The sequence below is a fragment of the Agelaius phoeniceus genome, chromosome 3 (assembly GCF_051311805.1).
Source record: "Agelaius phoeniceus isolate bAgePho1 chromosome 3, bAgePho1.hap1, whole genome shotgun sequence".
NCBI classification, from domain to species: Eukaryota; Metazoa; Chordata; class Aves; order Passeriformes; family Icteridae; genus Agelaius; species Agelaius phoeniceus.
The window spans coordinates 3,457,445-3,483,552 of record NC_135267.1 but is presented as its reverse complement, the minus strand read 5'-3'; the positions used below and the strand labels follow the sequence as shown (position 1 = coordinate 3,483,552).

Below are 26,108 nucleotides of genomic sequence, written 5' to 3'. Positions count from 1 at the left end.
GGGTGCTGTCCAAATTATTTCAGCAGAAATCCATTCCTCATACCTGGAAGATGAGTAATCATAAATTCCTGACCATCAGTTCCCAGCTCTGGCAATCAGGACGAATCCAAGCATGAGTAAGACACATGGACCAATTGTCCTGATGTATCAAAACAACCAGCCCAGAAGAGTCATGGAAACCCAGAATGGTTTGGGTTGGAAGGGATCTTAAAAACCATCACACTCCACCCCCTGCCATGGGCAGGGACGCCTTCCGCTATCCCAGCTTGCTCCAAGCCCTGTCCAACCTGGCCTTGGACACTTCCAGGGATCCAGAGGCAGCCACAGCTTCTCTGGACACCCTGCCAGGGCCTCACCATCCTCACAGCCAATAATTCCTTGCCAATATTTCATCTAAACCGACTCCCTTTCAGTTTGCAGCCATTCTTCTTTTCCTGTCACTCCAGGCCCTTGTAAATATTGCTCTCTATCTTTCCTGTAGGCTCCCTGTGGGTACTGGAAGGCCTCAATGATTTCGCCCTGAAGATTCTCTTCTCCAGGCTGAAAGAAAGCAGCCACCCTCTGCTGATGGCCAATTTCTGATTGGAAAAAAAGAGAAAGAAAATGATCTAAAACCAGAAACTGGTAGGTCAGGAAGAGCAGCTCTTTCATAAACTCTACAAGAAAGCCAGGAGGGCCCATCAGTGTGATTTGAGGGTGGAGATTGTCTTAGAATCACACAATCCTGGAATGGTTTGGAAGAGACCTTAAAGATCACCTCGTTCCAACCCCCTGCCATAGGGAGGGATCTTTCTCAAGGCCAAGCTCCTTGTTTTTCAGGAATTGTTCAGATGAATTATCCTGAAGACAGCTCTAAAGGAGGGGGTTGGAAAGGGAGGCTCATCAATCATCATCATGGGCCACTGCATTCAACAGATTCACAGGATGCCTTCTCCTGACTGGAATCAAGCCCCTCTTTTAAAATGATGGATTATCTCATCTGAAAGACTCAAAAGGATGGTGATGGAAAAAGACTCCAGTGTTTAATTACACTGAGGGTGTAATTAAAGCTGCTTCATTCCACAGTGGAGCTTTCCAAACTTCAGCTCCCAGCTACTGCAGCTTGTTCTGGTTTATCGGGGTCAGGTGCTCAACCTGTCACAAGGTGCCTGCAAGGATGACTTGATCATGCAATCACAGAATATCCTGAATTGGAAGAGACCCACCAGGATCATTGATCCAATTCCTTGGGGTCTCCCAGGACACCCCAACAATCCCACACTGCCCCTGAGAGCGTTGTCCAAATGCTCCTGGAGCTCTGGCAGTCCCAGGTCCGTGACCACTCCCTGGAGAGCTGTTCCAGTGCCCAACCAACCTCTAAAATAAGAACATTTTCCTGATATCCAACCCACCCCCACATGGCATGGTGCTCTCCCTCTTTCATGTGTCTATTCCCAGCACTGGGGCAGTTTTCCGGGCTCTATATCCTTTTATTGCCCCTCTTCAAATCCCCAGCAATCTTTCCATAGATCCTTGGGATGGCAATAGAGGAACTGCACGAAATGTTCTGATTTCCTGGCCCTGCAGACAGAAAATTCCTGACTCAAGCCCTTTCCATACAGGCAGAAGTTGCAATAACCACTTTGGGCTCAGTGGAAGACACTTAATGCACAATAGTCCCTGGATCCCTCTTTGAGTTTCTCTTTCCTGGGATGGCATCACATTTTGGAGGTATCATCTGCAATTTTTTTGTTCCCAGATGCGGTAACAAGTGGCATAATTACGATGGCTGTTCAAATATTGAAATGAGTTACTTGTGTGCAGCATTTCTGGGAGATGGGAGAAGGGGTGAGGTTTATTGGAACTCTATAAACATGCAAAATGTTTTCTGCACACAGTTTCCCATTTCTGTTTGCACAGATGTGGGTCGTGTCAGCACAAAACCTCTGCCAAGAAGGATAAATTAAATCCAAAGGTTTGGATAAGGCAGATAGGTAGAATGATCCACTGGTGTTTCTGCACATCTCTAACTCCTTTTTGCTCCCCTTCTTCTACTCACAAAATATAGTCAGTACTGGTGAAAAATGTAAAATCCCAAGTTGTGATGAAGGATAAAGGGCCTGGGTCGAAATAAAATAAAGTAAAAGAAAAGAAAAGAAATAAAAGAAATAAAATTTTAAAATAAAATAAAATAAAATAAAATAAAATGAAATAAAATAAAAATTTTAAAATAAATTAAAATAAAATAAAGTAAAAATTAAAAAATAAAATAAAATTTAAAAATGAAATAAAATAAAGCAAAATAATTTTTTTAAAAATTTAATAAAATTAAAAAATAAAATAAGGTAAAATAAAATTTTAAAAACAAAATAAAATAAAATAAAATGAAGCAAAATAAAATAAAATTTTAAAAGTAAGGTAATGTAAAATAAAATTGAATAATAGAAATTTTGAAGATGCAAAGAAATACACTCTAATTGAAGAGACAAAAGAAATTACAGAATAAATTGTCATAATCAAAGTTGAAGAGAATTTTCCATTGTCTGCCGTGCCACTCTGTGGGAATTTTCCCAGCCCAGGCAGCTGTAAGGGAGGAGGGGCACTCGGAGCTTCTGTGCTCCCATTCTCCCTCTCCCTCTCTTTCTCTGTCAATAAATGTCTGCAATCATATTCCTGAGCTCCAGTGTGATTTCAAGGTTCATCTCTTCCATGCAGCTCAAACACTAATTATCCCAGCTGTAATTAGTAAGATAATTAAATACTGGCTCGCTCATCACTCTACCTTGTGTCGGGTCATGATTCTCCCAGAAGACCTTGAGCAGTTGCTCAAAGCTGATGTTTTGTGGCTCAAACACCACCCGGACGGCCTCAGTGTGCCCAGTTCTGCCTGCAAATTCAAAATAAAATCAGATTTTAGCAGTGACAATTAGCCAGGGCACACTCAGGGTTTTGTCTCTGCGATTCCAAGCACAGTCCTTTGGTTTTGTTTCATGTTTTCCTAAAAAATACTTGGATTTAGCACCATTCATACCTGAGCTTTTTTGCACAATGTTTTATATTTATGTCAACTCTACTAAATCTGTTTGTTCAGACAGGACCATCTTGAAATAAACTGTGAAGAGAGACAAAGAGAGAAAACAGTGATGTTATTACAGCAGTTTGTTAGCTTAAAGGAGAAAAAATTAAAAATTCTAACAAATATATAACTGAAAACCAGCAAAATATTTGAAATATTCCAAATAGAGCATTAAAATATGAAGATTTCTATGTCTAAGCTGTCTTGACTGGATTTTGTTTCTGTGGAGATATGGATAATTGATTATTAAATAATTATCATTACTATAAAATATCAATAATATTGATGATGATAAAAACAGATGTCAAGGGTGTGTTTATACACAATCATACAGATTATTCCAAACTGTTTCACAATATCCAACAGGCTCAAAAGTGTCAAAGAAAGCCTGGCTGAACTTCAAATTTTATGACAGCAGAAATACAAGGAAGATTAGCAGATGTTACAGCACTTACAAAAATATTATTCCTATTTTTCAGTTACACTTTGGACAATTTTTTTTTCATTTCTGAATTATGACTCAATTTTATTGAAAGATCCAACTTCTGAAGGATCTGGCCACATAATTCATTTAAATTTTAATTACTAGTGATATTGATGAGTGCTCAGACTTCTCAGGTGAGAGTCCACCGCACAAAGTGCATTTTATGTTTTATATATGTTTTATATTTTATAATTTTAAAATTATACATTCATGAATGGGGGAAAAAAATCCCATCCTTCAATTAAATCATAAAAAGTAAATATCAAAAGAATAAACTGGATCTGCCTTTTGGTGGGGACCTATTGAGCTCCTTGACCACATTAGGGAGGTTTTTATTTAATTTACAGCAGCACACACCCCAGATTTATTCCACTGATTTCAACAGAATCAGAGAATTCCACAGAGGGTGAATCTGGCCCAGTGCTGGCTCCTGAATGAGCTGTCACCAAACAAGAAAAATCAGATTTTGAGAGTAACTGAGGAGGGTTCAGTAGAGGCATGAGGAGAAATTTGAATTTTAAAAAAATGGAGAGAAATAAAAAGGATGCTGGGAAATACTAAAGAGCCATGATGGGGCAAAGTGTGACAGCATTTTATCAGTTAACAGGGCACCTGAAACAAAACCTAAACAAGGCACAGAGAGCTGATAAAAGGGATTTGAAAGACTGGGATTAAATTTAGTCTGGAATGCAGAGGAGCAAAGGAGGACACATCTGAGATATCTGTAGTCTAGATCTGATAAAATCAAATTGCTCCCTATCTCAACCTAGCAAAGATCTGCTCAGTGAGATGAAAAGAGAATATCCAGGTTTCCTGGGAGCTGGAGTGAAGCCAGCTCCCCCTGTCCTGCAGGATGTCCCCAGCTGTGACCCAATTCCTCTCTGCCTTTTACAGTCCAGGGAAGCATCTCATAACCTGAAGCCAAATTCAGATGGTGGGAAGCAGGAAGGATCACCCATTCAGCAGAATAAAAACACAAGTTAGAGATAATTGGCTCAACAACGAAGTGAAATAGTCTTCAACAAGAACTGACGGCCAGCTTAGGTCAGGGATGGAATTTATTCCAGATTTCGTGGTTTAATGCCATTGATGAGCAAAAATAATGAATTTGGTGGTGCCCAAATTGGGACTTTTGCTGCAGCTTGAGGAGACAAAGGAGAGACCATGACCAGTGGTGTGTCCAGCTCACCCAAACCAACACGGTTCTCATCAGTCACACAGGCGCAGGGCGGGCATGGCACATCTCGGTGGGCACGTGTCCTAGGGTGATGTTATGATGCTTGTGTCCCCATTTGTGTGTTCTGTTTATACTGGATATTATGTTCTGTGCCTTCAAGACTGGCTCTGAAGAGCGAAAGTTTTGTTTTGGTTTTGTTATCAGCCACTCCCCCACGGCTGGTGGGACACACAGATGGGGCAGTACATGGGTGCTGCTTTTGCTTTTTGCTTGGCTTTTTGCTCTGCTCTTGCTTCTGCTTTGCTCTTTTTCCTTCTGCTCATTAGTTAGTTTAGCTAAGCAGGCCGAATTTTTCCCTGGACTGTTTTTCCTTTCCCTTTTTTGGAACCACTCAAACCTGCTCCAGACTGGGACCTGGGAAACACTCAGAGTTTGCACCTTGTGGCTGCAGCAGCTGCCCCAGCGCCAGAGGGACTGATAACAGAGTGACCACCCCCAGGAGAGACTTTCTGGATTGGTCATCTTTGTCAGAGCGCTGACAGAGTGGTGCCATCCGGTATTGTTCATTTGTGTGCTGGGGGGTGCTGTGCCTGTTAAATAAACAGGTTCTTTCCACTTCCCTCCAAGTGTGGTGGTTTGACAGGAAATGTGTTTTTTGGGATGCTGTGTTTTTGGCCAATGGATATTCAGACTTTAATATTGGCATTTAACCTGGCCATTGGGACATGGACACGCCTCTGAGAACACGGGGTTAAAAGCAGAGCTCTCCCCTGGGAGGGCCCTCTTGGGTTTCCGGCGGGAAAGAGTTTGGGTCTCTCCCCCGGCCCAGCTGCTGGCTGGGCAGGGGGAGGGGAAAAGCCATGTGGCCGGGAGAGGTAGGCCTGAGCCCCGGGGGTGGAAGGGTGGAGGAGAGAAAGAGAGAGAGAGACACCGGGAGCCATCGGGCAGCCCCCCCGAGAGACACAGAGAGAGAGCCGCTGCCTGAGACTGTAACCTTGAAGCTTGATAAACATGGGCCTGTGCCGGCAGCACGGCTGGGACGGAGAAGAGGGGGGGTTCAGCCGGCCGCTTGTAGGAGCTTTTAACCCCTTTTTGGAAAATGAGAACTTTACAGAACATTGACCTTTCCTAGAAGATAGAGTGGAAGATGAGGAAGAAAATGGGCCAGTGTGAGAGAGGTCTGGGCAAGCGAGAGATAGTAGAAGAGTAGAGAAGAATCCTAGTGGGAAGAGATGATGGAGTAGCTTTTGCTGGACTCTTTTTGTATAGCCATGGACAGAACCAAGAGGGTTCAGTGTTGATGCCCCTCGGCCCCAGGGGGTGAAAAATATGGGGGGGACAGCTGTCCCAAAGGAGAGATTGTGGGGACAGGTGTCCCAGAAGAGAGATGACGGCCTCAGAACCAAGAGGGTTCAGTGTCGATGCCCCTCGGCCCCAGGGGGTGAAAAATATGGGGGGGACAGGTGTCCCAAAGGAGAGATTGTGGGGACAGGTGTCCCAAAAGAGAGATGGACAGACCCAAGTTCCTTGTGACACAGAGACTGCATTCTAGGGGGAGGCAACGGCCTCAGAACCAAGAGGGTTCAGTGTTGATGCCCCTCGGCCCCAGGGGGTGAAAAAATATGGGGGGGACAGGTGTCCCAAAGGAGAGATTGTGGGGACAGGTGTCCCAAAGGAGAGACTGTGCCTTTTTTGGATCGGGACAGAGCATCCTTAAAAGACAACCCTAGAAGCAGCTCTGGTCCATGTTCAGTGGTGAGAGCACTGGACATGAAAAGGAAGAAGTCACGACGGCAGATGTACTCCGGGCGGTGCCACAAGTGACACAGGAACACATGAGGCTTCGACTGTGTTTCCAGGGGAAGCCCATGGCACAAGAAGGACTCCTCTCCTCTTGATGAACTGAGGATTGATTGTTTGAAGGGTGGTGCTGGACCGAGAGTTGGTGATTTGAGAAACAAATGTATTGTGTTGGAAATTTGGTGGGGGGAGGAGGAAATGCATTTGTGAGGTTTTCATTTTCCCTGTGTGTGTGTTTCATTTTATCTGTAGTTGTAGAGTAGTTAATAAAGTTCTGGTTCTTTTTTCCCTAAGTAGGAGCCTGCTTTGCTTATTCCTGGTCACATCTCACAGCAGAAACCAGGGAGAAGGTATCTTCATGGGGGCACTGGCATTGTGCCAGTGTTAAACCATGACACCAAGGAATCCTTCCTTGATTTGGGAGGAGGGGCTGTGTGCGTTTGCTTTCTGGAGGGGCCCCCCTTTTGGAGGTTTTCTCCCAAATTTGACCTAAACCAGGACAGCGTGGCATGGAAGTTTGCATGGCAAACAGGGGCGTGGCACATCTCTGTGGGCGTGGCACAGCAATTTGAGCAGCGAACAGGGGTGTGGCACTTCTCTGTGGGTGTGGCACGACAGTTTGTACAGCAAACAGGGGTGTGGCACATCTCTGTGGGCGTGGCAAAGCAATTTGAGCAGTAAAAGGGGTGTGGCACATCCCTGTGGGCATGGCACAGCAATTTGCACAGGCAGGGTTGCAGATTTCCTCCTGCTAATGTGTTTTTTTGGTTGGTTTTGGGGTTTTTTTTGGTTTCTTGGGTGTTTTTGTTAGTAATGGTTTTTACACAGTCAAAAACTTCAGTTAGTGGAAGTGTATGTAGCCAAATAGAACCCTCCAGAAAGGATGTGTCTGTCCAGACCCCTTCTGGTGCCGAGTGTTTGAGTTTATCAGTGGTACCAGGGGGTGTTCCAGAAGATGCCTGCCTATGGTGTAAACAGGTGAACCATCTCCTTCCACTGGTGGCCGAGCTTAGGGAGGAAGTAGAAAGGAGTATCGGGGAAAGTGAAAGGGAAACAGATTGATGGGGTTCTGCTCTTCCATCCTTGAGGGAGGCCCACCAGGAGGCAGAGGGGTCCCACTCCTCCCACCATCAACAGGAGGACACACGTGGTGGATGAAGGGGAGTGGAAATGGGTCCCTACTCCAGGAGGTGACAAAAATTCCTCCTGACCTCCATCACCTTCCCAGGAGCCACTTCAGAGTAAGTATGAGGCCCTGGGTGAGGAAGGTCAGCCAGAGGATGTAGAAGAAAATTAGTAAGATAATTAGCCTCCCAATTAGGATTCATCTGTCAGACAGGTCACCACCTCTGACATCAAAAAGGAAAGAAGGGTAGTTGTGGTGGGTGACTCCTTTCTGAGGGGAACAGAGGGCCCCATATGTCAACCAGACCCATCCCACAGGGAGTTCTGCTGCCTCCCTGGGGCCCAGGTACAGAATATCACTGAGGAACAACCTGGGCTGATTCAGCCCTCTGATTATTACCCACTGCTGATACTCCAGGCTGGCAGCGATGAGATTGAAAAGAGGAGAACCAGGCTAAGGAGTATTAGGGAAAGTGGAGGGGAAACAGATTGGTGAAGTTCCACCCTTCCATCCTTGAGGGAGGCCCACCAGGAGTCAGAGAACTCCCATGCCTCCCACAGGAGGACACACCTGGTGGATGAAGGGGAGTGAAAATGGTCCCTACTCCAGGAGGTGACAAAAATTCCTCCTGACCTCCATCACCTTCCCAGGAGCCACTTCAGAATAGGTATGAGGCCCTGGATGGGGAGGGTTAGCCAGATGATGTAGAAGAAAATCATCTGCCCAGTGAGCCTCCCAATTAGGATTCATCTGTCAGATCACCACTTCTGACATCAAAAAGGAAAGAAGAGTAGTTGTGGTGGGTGATTCCATTCTGAGGGGAACAGAGGGCCCCATATGTCAACACAGACCCATCCCACAGGGAGTTCTGCTGCCTCCCTGGGGCCCATAATATCACTGAGGAACAGTCTGGGCTGATTCAGCCCTCTGATTATTACCCACTGCTGATACTCCAGGCTGGCAGTGATGAGATTGAAAAGAGGAGCATCAGGGCAATTAAAAGGGACTTTAGGGCACTGGGCCAAGTTATCGATAGGGCAGGAGCACAGGTAGTGTTCTGCTGAGGCCCTTTGGTGGTAGAGAAAAATGATGAAAGGAATAGCAGAGCCCACATTATCAACAAGTGGCTCCAGGGTTGGTGTCATCAGCAGAATTTTGGGTTCTTTGATCATGGGGCGACTTTTCTGGCACCTGGCCTGCTGGAACTGGATGGGCTCCATCTCTCTGTTAAGGGCAGAAAGGTTTTAGCTCAAGAACGGGCAGAACTCATTGAGTGGGCTTTAAAGTAGGTTTGAAGGGGGAAGGGGATGCAGCTGGGCCGTCTGGAAGCAGGCCCAAGGGTGGTAAGCCTGAGTTAGGGGTGAAATCAATAACCAAGCAGTGGTGGAGTCCCCATCCCTGGATGTGTTTTAAAAAAAGATTGGATGTGTTTTAAAAAAAGATTGGATGTGACACTCGGTGCCATGCTTTACTTGAAGTGTTAGAACATGGATTGGACTTGATCTTGAAGGTCTCCTCCAACCTAGTGATTTTGTGTGATTCCGTGTGTGATTGTACAACTAAAATCAGATTAAAGAGTGACTTCTGACTTCAGTATTTTTATTTTTTGTAAGCCAACATTAAGCTTATGAAAGGTTTTTATCACTCAGGAGCAAATTACTTGCCTAAGATGAACAGGTTTAGACCACAGGAAAGTTTCCTAAAGAACTTAAAAACAACAGAGGTTTTACCTTTCCTCCTGACTGAAACAGCAATTACACCTTGTCAACACTGCCTGCTCCTGCTAATCCAGAAGTTCAAAGGATCAGCCTCCTTTTTTTCCCAGAATAAGGAAATAATGGTGCTCCTCTGAGAACTATAGCCTGACCTCATGAAAAATATCCTCAGATGTGTGGCTAAGAGACTGTTAGAATAGATTTAAAATCAATATTCACCCTCAGGGGAAAAGAAAGGAAGTAATGCTGCTGGTCCTACCAGATTCACCTCTCATTTTCCTCAAAGCCTTTCCACCATACAGTGGATTTTCCTTCTGCTGTGGCTCTTTCTAATTACAATCTTGGCATTGGTGACTTTTTGCGATAGGCTTGAGTCTGACTCTGAAAACAGAATAATCCCATTTCGTATGTGTCTCACGTACTTAATCCAATGCCAAAAGAACACAGCATCAACCCAGCTCACTACTCCTCTGTATGGTGAAAAAAACAATTGAAATATTTCTAATCAAACCATTTTTGTAAGAGTTCTTAAAAATGGAGAGGCAGCAATCAAAGAGAAACAATAACCCCACTTGTTCTCCAAAAACCTGCGTGCCTTTGACATTCAACAGCCTGACACTGAGGAGCTGCAAGGATTTCAAATGATGTGAGTGGGAGATGTGATTTTCTCAGTGACATCCAGCTCTTCACCTTAGTGCCTCCTTCAGAATTCCTCCTGAAATGTCCACTTATATTGTCAGAGAGTCACAGTGTCCTCAGTTCACCCTCTACTTTTAATTAGCGAATCTTTAATATCCCACAGCAAAAGTTTGAACGAGTGTGAACATTTCTAGAACCCTCAATGTCTGGATCACATTTTTAAAACTATTTATGGAATTCTAATTCCATAGTTCCATGTGCTGCTCTCTGTGCAAAAAGAAGCCCTTTCTTTATCAGAGCCATTATCAGATTTCCAGTGCTGGGGCTCGGTTCTTTCAGCTCTGGAAGGGTTTTAACCATTGAAGAACCTCCCAGCAGAAGAGAAGACTTTATTACACCAAGGCAGAGAGGGCTGAGTGCCAAGAGCAGATTGTCTGTTTATCCTGGATCCATTTCCCATTTAGAAAACACGGCCTCTCCCAGAGGATTAACTCCAGCGAGCTCCTTCAGTGGGGATTCCAGCCCTGGCAAAAACACCCCCCCACGAAGAGCAGGAGAAAAAGATGTCTGAGTGACACATTTTCAATTCCTTTCCTCCCTAAGAGCATTTAGACTCTCACCTCCTTAATCATGTCCCAGGTGAGTGCCCAAGCCGAGGGATTAGGGAAGAGAACTCATTCTTTTTAACTGGCTGGATCCAGGGAGTGTTTAATTATCTCCAGCAAAGTGGAGCAGCTTCCTAGGGCTGGCTGGAGAGCTGCTCACCTGGGAGTGTCCCAGCAGCCACCTCCACCTGGCCCTGCCTCAGGTGAATTAAATCCTACGGTGCAAAAATTCCAAAACTACTCCCTCCTGCCTCCATTCTGCATTAAAAAAGGACCTGGCTCTTTTGAGAAATAAGGTCCTGACTCCAGTAAATCACAGAATCCCACAATAGTTTGGGTTGGAAGGGAGCACAAAGATCCTTTTTTCCCATTTATTTGTACTCAGGCCTATTTAACAGCTCTTCATTACAAGAATGGCCCAGAGTCTGAGGAACAACTTATCCATTACAGCTCCTGCTCCCAGTCTATTCCATAAAGAGCAGATAATGACTTCTCACACATTTTCAAAGGGTTCTCAGAAAATAACTCCCTCTTTTCTCACCTCTTCCAGGAATCCCTGAACTGCCCCTGTGCTTGTCACACCAACAACACCAACCTATTTGGGATCCCAGATTGCGTTTGGATTGCAAGTGACCTTAAATCTCATCCCATCCGACCCTCTGCCATGGGAAGGGGACACTTCCACCATCCCAGGTTGATCCAAGCCCCATCCAACCTGGCCTTGGACACTTCCAGGGATCCAGAGGCAGCCACAGCTTCTCTGGGCACCCTGTGCCAGGGCCATGATGCCAATGTGGAATGTAAAGAAACACAATCAAACTTCAGCACTCACTGATTTGGGAGTTAAACCAAACTCTGCTATCCAAAGTCACGGCCCAAGTGGAAATGCAAAATACTACCAAAAAATGGTCATGGGAAGGTCTTTTGAGCTTCTCTTTCTCCAAATCAGCCTGGGAATTTTTATTAAGTGATGGTTATTGCTTCCAAAATTCCCATCGCCTTCCTATTCATTAAATAAACAAACCAAAGTTTCAGCACTAAAATACTGGGAGCCCAAATTTTGGTTGTCCCCTTCCCTTTATATTTTTTCCTTGAAACCAATGAGGATAAAAAGAATGGAAATAATCCCAGATTCATAGATTTTAATAAGGTTCCATTAAAATATTTTTATTTGAATTCCTGCCCCACACTGAAAGAATTTAATGGAACAGACCCTTATTTTGTACTTCTACACTGGCACTAACATGTGGCTAATTTATTTTACCTCCTTCTTTATATTTTAAACCACTTTAATGACTTTACCAGCACTGAACTAGGAGATAATGCTTGGTTTGTTAACTACTGTGAATTTCTGCTTTAGAAAATATCATTGTTTAACTTCTCAGTGTGATCCACACTCTTTTTTCATCCAGTTCTATCAAAACATGTCAATCCTCTCCAGCAAGAAGCCAATTTATCACCATGGGCTGGCCAGTCCTGCAGTTCTAAACCAAAATAAATTGTCCATAAATTCTAGAAACTTCCTGAAACTTCTGCCTGGACCACAAAAAAAAAGTATTTTTTAATACCTACAGAAAGTACCTCATACAGCAGCTATGGTGTGGTGCCTCTGCAGAGAAAATGCTATTAAATTTTGTTTATTTGGTTTATTAGAGGACCGGTGAATCACCCAGTAAGTGAAAATTCATGAAGATAAGAAAGTTTGCTGATAAAACAATGAACTGCTATTTCTGGGGACTTTTAGAATGACTTCATTTTTTACCCCTTAAAAACAAAACCAAGAGAATAAAATTGCCAGTTAAAAATGGGTTTGAACATGCTGTTATTGTTACTTTTTTTCACAGAAATGCTCATATTTTTCAGTAAACTACTTGAATTAAATTAAAAAAGATTGGCAATTTTCACAAAAAATACTGATTTTTTTTTTAAAATCTGCCAAACAAAAGTACTAAATGAACCTGTTTCTTATTTGCAAGTATTTAAAATTTCTGAGGCTGAGCTGTAAAAATTTTCACTGTTGTTTGCTAAAATCCTGTCTGTTCTTTAACAGCAAAATGGGTTTGATAAACAGAGTATTGATTGGTTTTGCTGAACAGAATATCTGGAAGCGAGACCACTGCTATAAACCCTTTTTATTTGTAAAATGGCTGTACATTGAACAGCCAATAAAAGGGGGAAAATAAATTAAATAAACCTGTAGGAAAAAAAGGAGATGGTAAAACTTTCCTTATTCACCGTACTTATTATAGGTTATGTTTTATAGGTTGAATGTCCACACTAAAAGCCCTTAAAAGGGGATTATTTTAGACTCCCTCTGGCCTGGTCCTGTGGACCAGATGCTGTTCCCAGTTGGAATGTGCTCCTAGAAAAGATATTCTGGTTTAATTTCAGCCAAGTGAAGGGAAAATGTCGAAGATGGGCTTATAATTAACACCATGGTCCTATGGAATACAAGGTCTTGTCAGCCAAACTCCGTTTCATCCTCCCATGAAATTACAAGTCTGGCTGTAATAAATGTGGGATGTAATAGCATGGATGGAACTTAGGCTTTATTAGTGCATTTGACTTATTACTTCATGACTGATTAAAAAATTAACACTCCCCCATATCGATAGTGCACATGTTAAGTGGATTAAGACTTGTCTAAATGACATCTCTAAAAAAAAAAAAAAATGGTGCAAAGGGAAAAAGGCTTGAATGGCAGCATTTTTATCTGTCCTCTGCAGGGACTGCTACAGAGCCTGTTGCTCTTAAAGCCCTTCATCAGGAGTTCCAAAGAAATATAAAGTCTCAATTTATAAATTCTGTGGATAACTCAGATGAGGAGCTGATGGGATGGTCTTACAAAGCCATTTCTTGCTGCACTGGGGCCACTGAATCAAAAATGTATTAAAGAAGTCAGAGGTAAAATCTCTGCTGGAGGGAAAAAGGGACACACCTGGCACCTGCAAGTGGGGAACAACCTTTAAGGTAAAGGCAAGGGTGGAAATAAACATGGAATTTCATTGCCACACTGCAATAAAAAGAAAATAGGGCCTGAATTGGGATGTCAAAGAGAAAAGGGGTTGTGGGAACAGCTCTGGTGAGATCAACCCTGACACTAAGAAATCCTGAAAAGTCATTTCAGTGACAAGTTCCAGATGAATTTACCCTTTCCAAAAGAAACCCCTGGAGTTTTTTAACTCAAGGAGATGAGCACAGAAGGGGAAGGGGATGCAAAAGAGGCCTTTGAGAAAGCAATGGAAAGGCAGATCAAGAGTCAGAGGTAGGGATGAAAACCAGGGAATTCCAGATGGAATCCAGCTTTTAGATATGGATATGGAAAATGGTCCCTGCTCAGCTGCTCCACTGGATCTTGGGTTGCCCCTCTAAACCCATGTCCTATAAAGCACCTCTCCATTTCCTGACATTTTAGAATCAGATCAGATTTCCTTCTGGGAGAAACACTTCAGTCAAATATCAGCTAAACTTAAAGGAAAAAAATGATAGGTCTTGATAAAACAGTAACACGATGAAACATAATGATCTATAATATAAAAATGTCAAACTAAACAATGCAGGGAGCCCTTACCAGCCTTAAAGTCTGGGAATATATGAGTGAATTTTCCCTTTTTCCTTTGTTCATTTGGCTTTAATGAAGCTTTTCTCTGCCAAACTCATCTGTGCAAAGAATTGGGACTTTTCAGTTATCTTCTTTTCATCATGGTTGATGAGGAAGACTCTGACCCGACTACAAGTTCTATATCATTTCTATATAGTGGAGTTGAAATCTTTTAGCTATGGAGTTGGGAATAGGAAAAAAAAATCCACATTCTCACATTAAAAAAATTCTCATTTAAAGCCCAAATTTAACCCTTAACTGACACATCCAATGGATAGAGCCCGTTACATTCCAATAAACTGCATTTCCTGGCAAATGGGTTATGCAAAGGTGCTCCCTGGAAGTTGGATGGGGCTTGGAGCCCAGAGCAGCTGTGGCTGCCCCTGGATCCCTGGAAGTGTCCAAGGCCAGGTTGGACAGGGCTTGGAGCAACCTGGGATGGTGGGAGGTGTCCCTGCCCATGGCAGGGGGTGGCACTGGTTGAGCTTTAAGGTCCCTTCCAACCCAAAGCATTCTGTGATTTTATGCTTAAAATTATCACATTACAGGAAAGATGTCGTGACTGACGATTTCAGATTCTGTGTTTGGGCAGAATTCAGCCTTGAACTGCCCAGTTTAGGTTCCTGTTGGATCTTTTGGGCTGAATGAACTGTTTCCTCTAGGGAAATAATGGAATCATGGAATGGTTTGGGTGGGAAAGGACCTTAAAGCTCATCCAGTGCCACCCTCTGCCATGGGCAGGGACACCTTCCACTATCCCAGGCTGATCCAAGCCCCATCCAGCCTGGCCTTGGGCACTCCCAGGGATCCAGGGGCAGCCACAGCTTCTCTGGGCACCCTGTGCCAGGGCCTCCCTGCCCTCAGAGCCAGGAATTCCTTCCCAATATCCCATCCATCCCTTCCTCAATAGCCCAAATACTGAGTTTTACCCATTTGCTCCAACTGTGACTCGTTCTGAAGAAGGCAAATGGAAAACAAGAATTCCCTTTTGGCTGGAAAGGGAATGATATCCCAGGACACAGCAGGAGCAGAAGACCCAAATCTTCAGAAAATAATTTTAAGACATGATTTATTGCCAAAAATGGGTGTAATGTCCCCAGCCAAAGCCATTCTGGGGGTCTGCTCTTGTACAGAAAAAGCTTAGATTTAAAAGTCAATAATAAATACATAAACAACATATCTGGATTTAGTAACCCAGCTTCAATCTATAAAGAGAATTGTTTTCATGTCAAAAGAACAGAAAACATGATTGATTTTTTTTCCTGAAAACTTTACAGCTTTTAGCTGCCAAGCCTCTGTGCCACTGTTATGCAACACAAAGAATTTCCTTAAATAAATGGGTGTAACAAAAAGCAGAGAATAATAGGAATGTGAGGAATATGTCATATGAGAAGAGCTTTGAAAAGTGATAAATGGAGGTAAATATAATACCTGGGAACATCTATTAATAGCAAGTTGGAGAGTTGGAAAATAATAACTAATCTGGAATTTAAAAAACAAGAAATGAGAGTAAGAGATTCTAATATTTAATATTTTCTATTAAAACTACAAAAATTGTGGTTTTCTCCTTGTCTCTCTAGAGTGAATCCAGTAAGAGATTACTGCTTGGAGGAGATCTCTGATTAAAAGGTTTAGTTTCTGAAATGTGACAATTCTGACTCTTTCTGAAGCTGGAAACCACCAAAGAGCTTAGAAAAAATTGTGCAGATCTTATACCTGAGAACTGTAGACAGAAACCTATTTTTAAAAAAAGTAAAGGGGTTTTTTTTTTGTATTTACTGTGAAAGCTTCTTCTTCATAGATGATTTTTATTAAACTACTCTGACAGTTCTATTATAAACATAAATAAAACAAGGCAGCAGAGCAAAGTTTGTGATGACAAACAGACACTCAGAGGGCAAAAAGGGAGCTGGGATGAAAATTCAGAATTAATTTGCACTAGACAAATACTTCTAAGTCCACCAAAATTAATAAAAGAATTCTATAAAGTTCTAAAAATGCCCAAGCAACTATTTGCTGAAAAAGTCCTTAGGAGAAACTATTAAAGAGATTCAAAAGATAAGATTTTGACAATTTATATATCTAGAACAGCTATTAGACACATAATTAATTAAAATTATATTTAATAATTTCATTTACAGTACTTTCCCTCAAAGAGCTTTAGAAATCCTGCTATTTCTTTTAATTATAAATAACAGCCATTGCCCCTCTTCAAGTGATATTCCTGCAAGGTTATTGGATGAGGGGGCTAAAAATTTATCCAGTAGAGATATTAAAAATTGAAGTATTGAAGTAAGGTCAAAAACTGGGAAATCAGGAATTTGCAGTCTTGGGTGTGTAGTACGAATGTCTGCAAAGAGCAAAAAAGGAGAGTTCAAATCACAAAAAGTTACAAAATTGGTTGTCTGGTTGATAAAAATATATTTAAACCTCTGAAAACTCTGTTAATCAAAAGAGCTTGGAGGCAGAAAATCATCCTGGGAATTCATTTTTGCTTCAGCTCCCTGACTGTAAGTTTATTTTTCCCAACCACCCTCATGAAGGTCCCTGCAGGGAGAAGAATTTTGCTCCATGCCCAGCATCATTGGAGGCTTTATTCCAGAATATCCCATTTCTGATGGTGGAGAGAGGAATTCCTCATTCCTGGAATCTGAGCACAAATCCCCACTTAGTGATGAGAAGAATTTTCTTAAGGATTTGTGAGAAATACACTCCACAAAGCCCATTAAGCACAGAACCACATCAAATACCAGCTGAGAGACTTCTACAGCTGCACGACCCAGGTCTGAGACCAGGTTTAAAAAACAAAGAGGAGTAGATCAATCACTGGCCTTTAATAAATCTTTACAGATATTTCTCCTTTTTTTTTTTTTTTTGTGGCCAACTTTTTAGACATTATTAATTCTCAATTTTAATGAATGGCTCTGCAAAGCTTAACCTCAAGAAGTCATGTAAAATGAATTATTACCATGATTAATTATGCTGGGATAAGCCAATAAGAGCAGCCTTTATTTCAGCCACTAATACAATTAATTAAAATTAGTTCCAGTAAACAGTGCAGTGCTCGCACAAAACAAAAAGTATTTTTGCTTTTTTTCTTTTGCTAAAATGTAAATATCATCATTCACATTAGACCAGTAAAACCATTTCCCTCCAGTTTAAGCCTAATGAACATTCACTGTATTTGATTATCCATTATTACTGTTCAACCAGCCCCAAAACAAGAGTTTTCAACTACACATCACTTGTATCCTTTTTATATTCCCATTTAAAGGGGATCATTTCAGCAAAGAAGGGATTTTTAATTCAAGTGAAACCAGTATTCTGCGACATTTACTCCTCCAAAAAGAAATGACCAATTTGGATGCCCCAAGGGTATTTAGAAGACAATGAGAAAAAAACCCTATTGTTAAATTATTAAAAAAAAACCCCAAACTCAGAGAATTAATATATGGAAATAATGTGGATCACTGTGCTCTCATTTATGGATTTGTACATCCCTAATACTTGGAGAATTTCTTAGATTTTAGGAACAACAACTCTGGCAAAAGGAGGGGTACAAATTTCCTTTCTCACAGCTAAGAAGCCTTGGACATCTTTTTTTTTTCTTATATGGAAATGAGCTCTGGTTTTGCTGCACTGGAAGATCCTGTGGCCAAAAGCTGAGGTTACATCAAACCAACCTGGAATAAAATGCAATTTTGCAACACTGAGGGAGAAATGCTTGACATTATTTATCTTCTTAGGATATAATGGAATCACAGAAGGGTTTGGGTTGGAAGGGAGAGTAAAGATTATCTCATTCCAACCCCCTGCCATGGGCAGGGACACCTTCCACTATCTCCAGCTGATCCAAGCCTCATCCAGCCTGGCCTTGGACAATTCCAGGGATCCAGGAGCAGCCAGAGCTTCTCTGGGAATTCTATTCCAGGGTCTCCCCACCCTCACAGCCAAGAATTCCTTCCCAATATCCCATCCATCCCTGCCCTCTGGCAGTGTGCAGCCATTCCCTGTGTCCTGTCCCTCCATCCCCTGTCCCAAATCCCTCTCCAGCTCTCCTGGAGCCCCTTTAGGCTCTGGAAGGGGCTCTGAGCTCTCCCTGGATCCTTCCCTTTTCCAGGGGAACACCCCCAGCTCTCCCAGCCTGGCTCCAGCCCCTGGAGCATCTCTGTGGCCTCCTCTGGATTCATTCCAGCAGCTCCACATTTTCTTTTTTCAGCAGGGATTGAAAGCCCAGCAAATGACAACAGCCATGTCCCACAAGGTGGAAGGCTCAAGCAGGACTTTTGGACAACCTCTATCACCAGGAGGACCATCCTGCAGTGCATCCCTTCTGTAACCTCCACCCTGGAGCTGTTCCTGGATTGGCCTGATGGCCTGATGAGTGTTGGAGATAGTCCTGCTTCCCACGAGAACTTGGAGTAAAGACCTCCAACCCCAATCTCCAGGATCCTACTCCTTGACTCTAATTATGGTCACAAATCTCAGCTCATTCTCATCGTTCTCCATTTCAAATCAGAAATTTACTTTAGGTGAATCAGACCAGTCTGAACATATCAAGAAACTCTGGCATCTTAATTACCTTTAGCAAAATTTAGGAGTTATTTTACTTGCAAATACACAGTACTGGGAGCTGTCCTAGGTGCTGGGTTTAGATTTCTTCATTTGTCAGTTGTTGGAATGGTCACTCCATGGTATTGGATCATCCCGTAAATGCCTCTCTCCCTACGCACACAGTGTCCAAGGCCAGGCTGGACAGGGCTTGGAGCAGTCTGGGATAGTGGGAGGTGTCCCTGCCCATGGCAGGAGCTGGAATGGGATGAGCTTTAAAGTCCATTGTAGGATTCTGGGATTCTGTCATTCTATTCAACAATTTTTTTAAAATAAATTTTTTAATATCTATTTTTCATTTTTTGTATTATTTATTATGATTCCACTTATAAATTTGCACATATATAATTCCTGAGTTGGGAAATAAGGCGAGACAAACATGAACCCTCCCCAGAAATGGGATGTAAGTGTGTGAGGGATGGCCCCCCTGTATTATGGGTCATACAAGAGTTCTCACGCGCTCCTTCAGCACCTGGAATGGTTCAAGGATCAGAAATGTGTGCAAATAATCATAAAAAATTATCCTTTCTCATATTTTATCTCTTCTTAAGCCTTCCAGAAGTCCCAACTCCGCTATGGCCTGGCCCAGCTGTTATCAGTCACATGAGAGACTCTCCTTTACAAATCTTCAGAATTAAAGATGGGATTAAAAATAAAAATAATACAAAAGAAACCCCACCAACTTGCATTTAGCAAGCTTATAATAAAAATTAAAAGATACTAATAAATACTGTGCTTATAAGCTGCTCTAAATCTATCCAAAATGCCCCGCAGTGAAGTCTTACATCAGTTATTATTGAAACATTAAATGCTTTTCTTCCAGGCTTCCAGCAATCAATTTAACTTTCAGTCATCTTGTCCCCATATGTGCTGCTCCTGTTGATGAAATGGCTATTAATAAAGGAATAGATGGCTATGAATCAAAGCAAGCTCTACTTAATCACATTAATCCAGAGTATGTTAAAGGCTTCAATTTTCTAAATAATTTTGGGCTTAATGCCTCTGAGATGGGCAGACTGCTCTATTGATGCAGCATCTGGTCCAATTTAAGCTGCATTGTGAAGGAGGAATTGTTAGGCCCTTGCAAAATTAAGGAAGACTGACAGTTTTAGGGATGCAACCAAAACTGCTACGGCTGAGACAAAAGATCCTGCAAGATATTGAAAAAGGGCCCGTGACAATTAAAAGGCAGCCCCTGCTCTGCAAATGCAGCTCCAGTGCTCAGTGAATTGTGTATGATTAACTTACTCCTCCTGATGGGATGAGCACTCCACACACTTCACCAGCGCCGTATTTTCCAGTCATTGAACATCCAACAGCTGCTGCTGTGAAATATGTTCACTTACCCATTACATTGGGATACCAATTAGGGAGGAATTATTTCAAAGGGAATGGCACCACCACCAACACTATCCTTGCAAAAGCAGAAATTTCTGGCTTTGGGATTTTTTTTTTCCCCCCACCGAGCATATTTTTTTATTATTATTATTATTATTTTGTAAATGGAGGAATTTTGCAATGAAATTAGATTTGCCTTGGCTTGTAGCACTGAAATGCTGCTGCATTCAACTCAGATTTTTTTTTTAAGTATTTTAAATACTTCTAGGGGGAATAAAATCCTTCATTGGGGAACTGGTTTAAAATGTTTTCAGAATATTTCTGTAGGAGAATGAGTTTTAAAACCCAATCTTCATAGAAAGTTGTCAGTGAAGGAGACAACATGGTACAGTCCATCTACATTTTAATATTAAAACTAACATTACATTTGCTATTACATTTTAATAATATTTAATATTAAAATTGCAAGAGCTTCAGAAGCAGATATTTTGTCAGTAACTTGATTAGAAATTAAAAGTAAATCCAATGAACTTAGTGAATTTTCACTCCATATGTAAGGAATGAATGAAGCCAGAAAGTCACATTCTGCAGAGCTGTAGAGATCTGTCTGAAACCTTTAATTTCAATTAAAATAATGTTTTAGTTAAATATACAGAGCAGTTTAGGGGGCAGACATTGAATGTAGTTTGTAATATTAAATATTGCAAAATGTGGACAATTATAAGGTGCCCAAAGAAGATTTTATATTACACACTGGAGCATCTACTTCATCTTACAGGACCTGAGAGGAATCAGAACTTTAAAATAGATATTAAAATTAAGCAAAATATCCAGATCTGTAGTTCCTCTTCAACTGAATAAAATAATTTAGATGTATACACGTCACCATCATATTTTCTGAAAAATCCTCTTTGCCCAGGATTTCTCTCCTGGGAAGCTGAGAAGCCTCAAAGAGAAAGGAAAACAATATTATCTCATTTGATTTTCCTGTGTTTTGCTGCTTTGGAATGTGGTTGGAGATTGTTTATCCAACATGTGAATTGTTTTTACTTAATGACCAATCACGGTCAGGCTGTGTCAGGACTCTGGAAGCAGTCACGAGTTTTAATTAGAATCTTGTTAAGCCTTCTGTCTGTATCCTTTCTCTATTCTTTAGTATAGTTTAGTATAGCATTCTTTAATACAATGCTATAGCATTCTTTAATACAATATAATATCATAAAATAATAAATTAGCCTTCTAAGAACATGGAGTCTGATTCATATTTCCTCCCCACAACAGGGGACCCTGAAAATACCACATATAAACACCAAAATTTATCAGCTAAAGTTCTCTATGACCCCAGGAGACAAAACACAACTTCTGAGTTCCTTCCCCTTGCTACCTGTGCTTTCCTCCAACACTCAGTCCCAGAAAAATCCATATATCCATGGATTTCAAAGCCCCTTAGAAGATAAGATAAACTATCTCCCTTGTTTTCATGAGTGAGGACAATGGGCAGGAAGAGCTGAAGCTCACCCAAAGTCAGCCTTGGAGCCAGGAATGAAAGGGAAGGAGCTGAACCTGCAGGTAACAGCCCAGCTGCCCAGGCTCTGTCGCCCTGATTTTTTTAAGATTTTCTAAGCCTTCTGATGTTTACATTCTTGTAGCAAACATTCTCACACACTTTCTGTAAATAATTCATTGTTTTGCATGCTTTTATGGAGGATGAGAAATCTGATGGACTGTTGGTTTGTCCAGTGTCATTGGAGAGGTGGCACTGTCACCCTCCAATCCACTGGCACTTTTGGAAATCCATAAATGTTGGAGTCAGAAAATAAACTTCCCTTTTTTCACCTTGAGAGCAGCAGTGTGTGCACTCGTGTGGTTTCGTGGCCTACAGCAACACTGCTCCTCCACCCATCCTGCTCCAAAGGCCTGCCAGGCAAATTCCAGCAGGGAACCACTGCTGAGGATCACCAGGGAGGCAGGAGCAGCAAAGGGCAGGAAAACAGATCCCAGCACATCCCCTGAGACACCTGTGCTGCCCTCGGAATGGAATGGGAATGGCTTTGGCTGCAGCCAGGGAGAAGCTCCATTCCTAGGAAGGGTTTCAAAAGGGGTTTTATGACCAGCAGGGAAGAGGGGGATTCTGCCCCTCTGTCCCACTCAGGTCAGACCCCACCTGCAGAGCTGCCTCCAGCCCTGGGGCCAACAACAGAAGGATGTGGAGCTGCTGGAGAGAGTCCAGAGGAGGCCACAGAGATGCTCCAAAGGCTGGGGCCCCTCTGCTCTGGAGCCAGGCTGGGAGAGCTGGGGAAGTTCACCTGAAGAAGGATCCAGGGAGAGCTCAGAGCCCCTTCCAGAGCTTAAAGGGGCTCCAGGAGAGCTGGAGAGGGACTGGGGACAAGGGATGGAGGGACAGGACACAGGGAATGGCTTCCCACTGCCAGAGGGCAGGGATAGATGGGATATTGGGAAGGAATTGCTCCCTGTGAGGAACAATTCCCTGTGAGGCACATGGGGTGCCCAGAGAAGCTGTGGCTGCCCCTGGATCCCTGGAAATGTCCAAGGCAAGGTTGGATGGGGCTTGGATCAACCTGGGATAGTGGGAGGTGTCCCTGCCCATGGCGGGGTGTGGGACAGAATGATCTTTAAAGTCACTTCCCACCCAAACCAGTCTGGGATTGTGGTGTTGGCGTGACAAGCACAGGGGCAGTTCAGGGATTCCTGGAAGAGGTGAGAAAAGAGGGAGTTATTTTCTGAGAACTCTTTGAAAATGTGTTGAAAAGTTGTATCTTCTCTTTATGGAATAGACGGGGAGCAGGAGCTGTAATGGATAAGTTGTTCCTCAGACTCTGGGCCATTCTTGTAATGAAGAGCTGTTAAATAGGCCTGAGTACAAATAAATAACCACTTGTCGTGCCGCTGATTTATAAAGAACTCATTTCTAGGTGTAATTCTATGGCAACAGCTTTTGTAAGGCACTCTTTGACACTGCAGCAGAGCTCCTGTTTAACAATTCAAATGCAGAAAAGATGGGAATAAAGGAGGCAAAAAGCAACTCGGTGAGATCCCTGCTTGCAGCTCAATTGTTTTGATGAATTCTGCCCTCACACGTTATATGAACATCTCATGTGCAGACAAATCCTGTTTCATGGGAACAATGGGTGTGCATGGAGAAAAGTCTCTTATCATATGGAAAATAAAGGAATTAGAGGAGAATCAGAGGCGATAAATAGATGAATATGCAGGGAGACACTTGGCTTTCCACTCAGTTGGTCTGCAGGATTTGCCTTCCATATCTGCTGTGACACTGATTATTCCTGCACTTGGGTGGATCAAAACTGCCTGGCAGAAAAGCAGGAGCAACAAATGCAGTTCTGCTGCAAAGCTGTGCCATTTTTAATTCATTATTTTACTTTCCAGAGCTGTCTGAAATAGTCATCCCTCAAGCAGGCCATAGAAATAATTCTCTTTATTATGCAAAGTTCCATAAATCTCAACTGCTGTACATGAAAGATACTGCTAATCTTTAGAGACTTTGGGTTGGAGTCTGTAAAATTTTTGGGAAAGACCAGGAAAAGTATTTTGCTCTTCCTAGTTAAATAGATCTGGAACTGTGGGAGCTGGCAGTAAAATATTGCCAAATTTTGGTGTGACAGCCCTTGGTTCAAACATCTGCCCAGGGAGTTTGGGGTCTGGATCCCAAAGGACTCTCAAAATAAGAGAATATTCTGTTGAAAGTCTCCTAACTCCAGGTTTAGGGAAAATGCTCAGGAAGCACATTCCTTACATGTCCTGATAAAGCCAGGCCACTGATGAGACCCAAGTGTGAGATTATAAAATTAAAAAATCATCAGGGTCGGAAAAGCCCCTCTAAAATCATCAAGTCCAACTGTTCCCCAGCACTGCCAAGGCCACCACTCATCTGTGTCCCCATGTGCCACATCCACGTGGCTTTTAAATCCCTCCAGGGATGGGAACTCCACCACTGCCCTTGGCAGCCCCTTCCAATATTTGACCACACTTTCCATGAAGAATTTTTCCTAATAATCATCCTGAGCCTCCCCTGGCACAGCTTGAGGCCGTTTCCTCTCATCCTGTCCCTGTTCCTGGGAGCAGAGTCCAATCCCTCCCAGCTGTCCCCTCCTGTCAGGAGTTGTGCAGAGCCACAAGGGCCCCCCTGAGCCTCCTTTTCTCCAGGCTGAGCCCCTTTCCCAGCTCTGTTCCCTTCCCTGGACACCAGGAGCCAGGTGAGAAGTTTGCTTTCTTCTACTGCTTGGGGCAATCTTGGCAGGGAGAAGAAGAAGAGACAGAAAGGAAAGGTCCTGGAATCCATTCCCAGAGTTAACATCTGGGCTGATGCACCTGGCAGCAGCTTCATGCCAGGTACACTGTGGGAAGCCAAATCTCTGCTTCTCCCTGTGCAAGAATCTCATCTTGTTTGCTTCTATTTCCACATTTTGGATTATTTTGATTATTTGGATATGGATTCCATTTTCCCCTTTGGATTACACATTGCTGCACATTGAGGAGAAGAAGGAAGAAGGTCCTCTCTCCACCCAAAATCTGACCTAGTTAATACAAACTGGATCCTACTTTCCTTTTGCTTCCCAGTCTAAATTCAGCTCAGACTAAAGACACCAGATCCCAGCCTATACATTTCCATTTAATTTTAGCTTCACCTAAAGACTTCTGACCGGCTCACAAAGGCAGCTGGGACATGAGGGGAGAGCTCATTACACATTGCTCCTGTCTTTGAACACCTCTGAACACCTGCAGAAGGGTTGAGCTGGCCCTGAACACAGAGCAACGAGGCAGGAGAGAAAATGAAACCATTTGTTAAAACAAAATAAATGAAGCGGTGAAAAATAATGGTCCCATCTGCACCTACCCACTGGTTCAGGGTCAGCTCTGCTGGAGCCAAAAATTTCAAAGGAGAAGGATGGAATAGAATCCTGACCACCTCCCCCACCATCACCAGCCCATTCAGATAATAATAATAATAGCAAAAATGTCAATATTTAGCACTCTTGCAATGCTTTGTAGCTTCAAAACATTGCAGAAACAGGGCAGGATCAGTGAGAGTGGAACTTCTTTTTCCAAGGTCTGTTTGCTCCTTGGTAGCCACATTTTTATCTTATCATCCTATTAACAGGCTGAGAGAAATTTCTTCCTGATGTAACACCATTAACATCAGCAGAATTATGTCTGGGATCAGTTTGACCCAATTTATTACTTTTTTTAGGAGATGATAAGTGTGCTATAATGGTGTTCCATTTGACTTGGAACAAAGAATTTTCACAGCATTCAGCAGAGGGAATGACATGATTAAGCCTTGTGTCCTTTCCAAATAAAAACCTAAGCTATTATAACACAAAATAAAGTGAGAAAAAAAAAAGGAAAAAAAGAAGTAAACAATGTGAATTATGATAGTCAATGATAGTTCAAACTTTCAGTTTAGCCCATGGTACCTGTTACCTTTCAGGATGAATAAAGCAAGTTTGTGGCCAGGATAAATCAGGATCTCCTTAATCCCAGGTCATGGATCACCTTTTTGCTTTCTACAAGACACTGACAGGAGGGTTCAGGGAGGTGATTTCAGACTCTTCTGATGAGACAAAACAGCCTCCAGCTGCCTCAGGGAGGTTTAGGCTGGATATTAGGAACAAATTCTTCATGGAAAGGGTTATCACACACTGGCTTAGGCTGCCCAGGGCAGGGGTGGAGTGACCATCCCTGGAGTGTCCAAACAATGTGTGGATGTGGCACTTGGGGATATGGTTTGCTGGTGGTGCTGGCTGATGGTTGGACTCAATGATAAACAGATTTTTTTTTCCAAATTTTCCAGCTTTTCCAGATTTACTGATTCCATGAATGGAGGCCACAAAAACAGGAATGCAGCTCTGCTTTCCATGGCTTACATGATCCCTGAGAGGAAAGACCAACCCCATCCATATGAAACCCCAGTAACA

General features: G+C 42.6%; 1 protein-coding gene across 2 annotated transcripts in view; it reads right to left on the bottom strand.

The window, feature by feature from the left end:
- The window catches only part of MSRA (methionine sulfoxide reductase A), a 239,439-nt gene that overhangs the window by 93,863 nt on the left and 119,468 nt on the right, over window positions 1–26,108 (bottom strand). For both annotated transcript variants that reach the window (XM_054629434.2, XM_054629435.2), the window contains exon 4: window positions 2,762–2,866. In XM_054629434.2, the coding sequence (XP_054485409.2) occupies window positions 2,762–2,866 (105 nt within the window). The remainder of the gene's footprint in view (window positions 1–2,761; window positions 2,867–26,108) is intronic.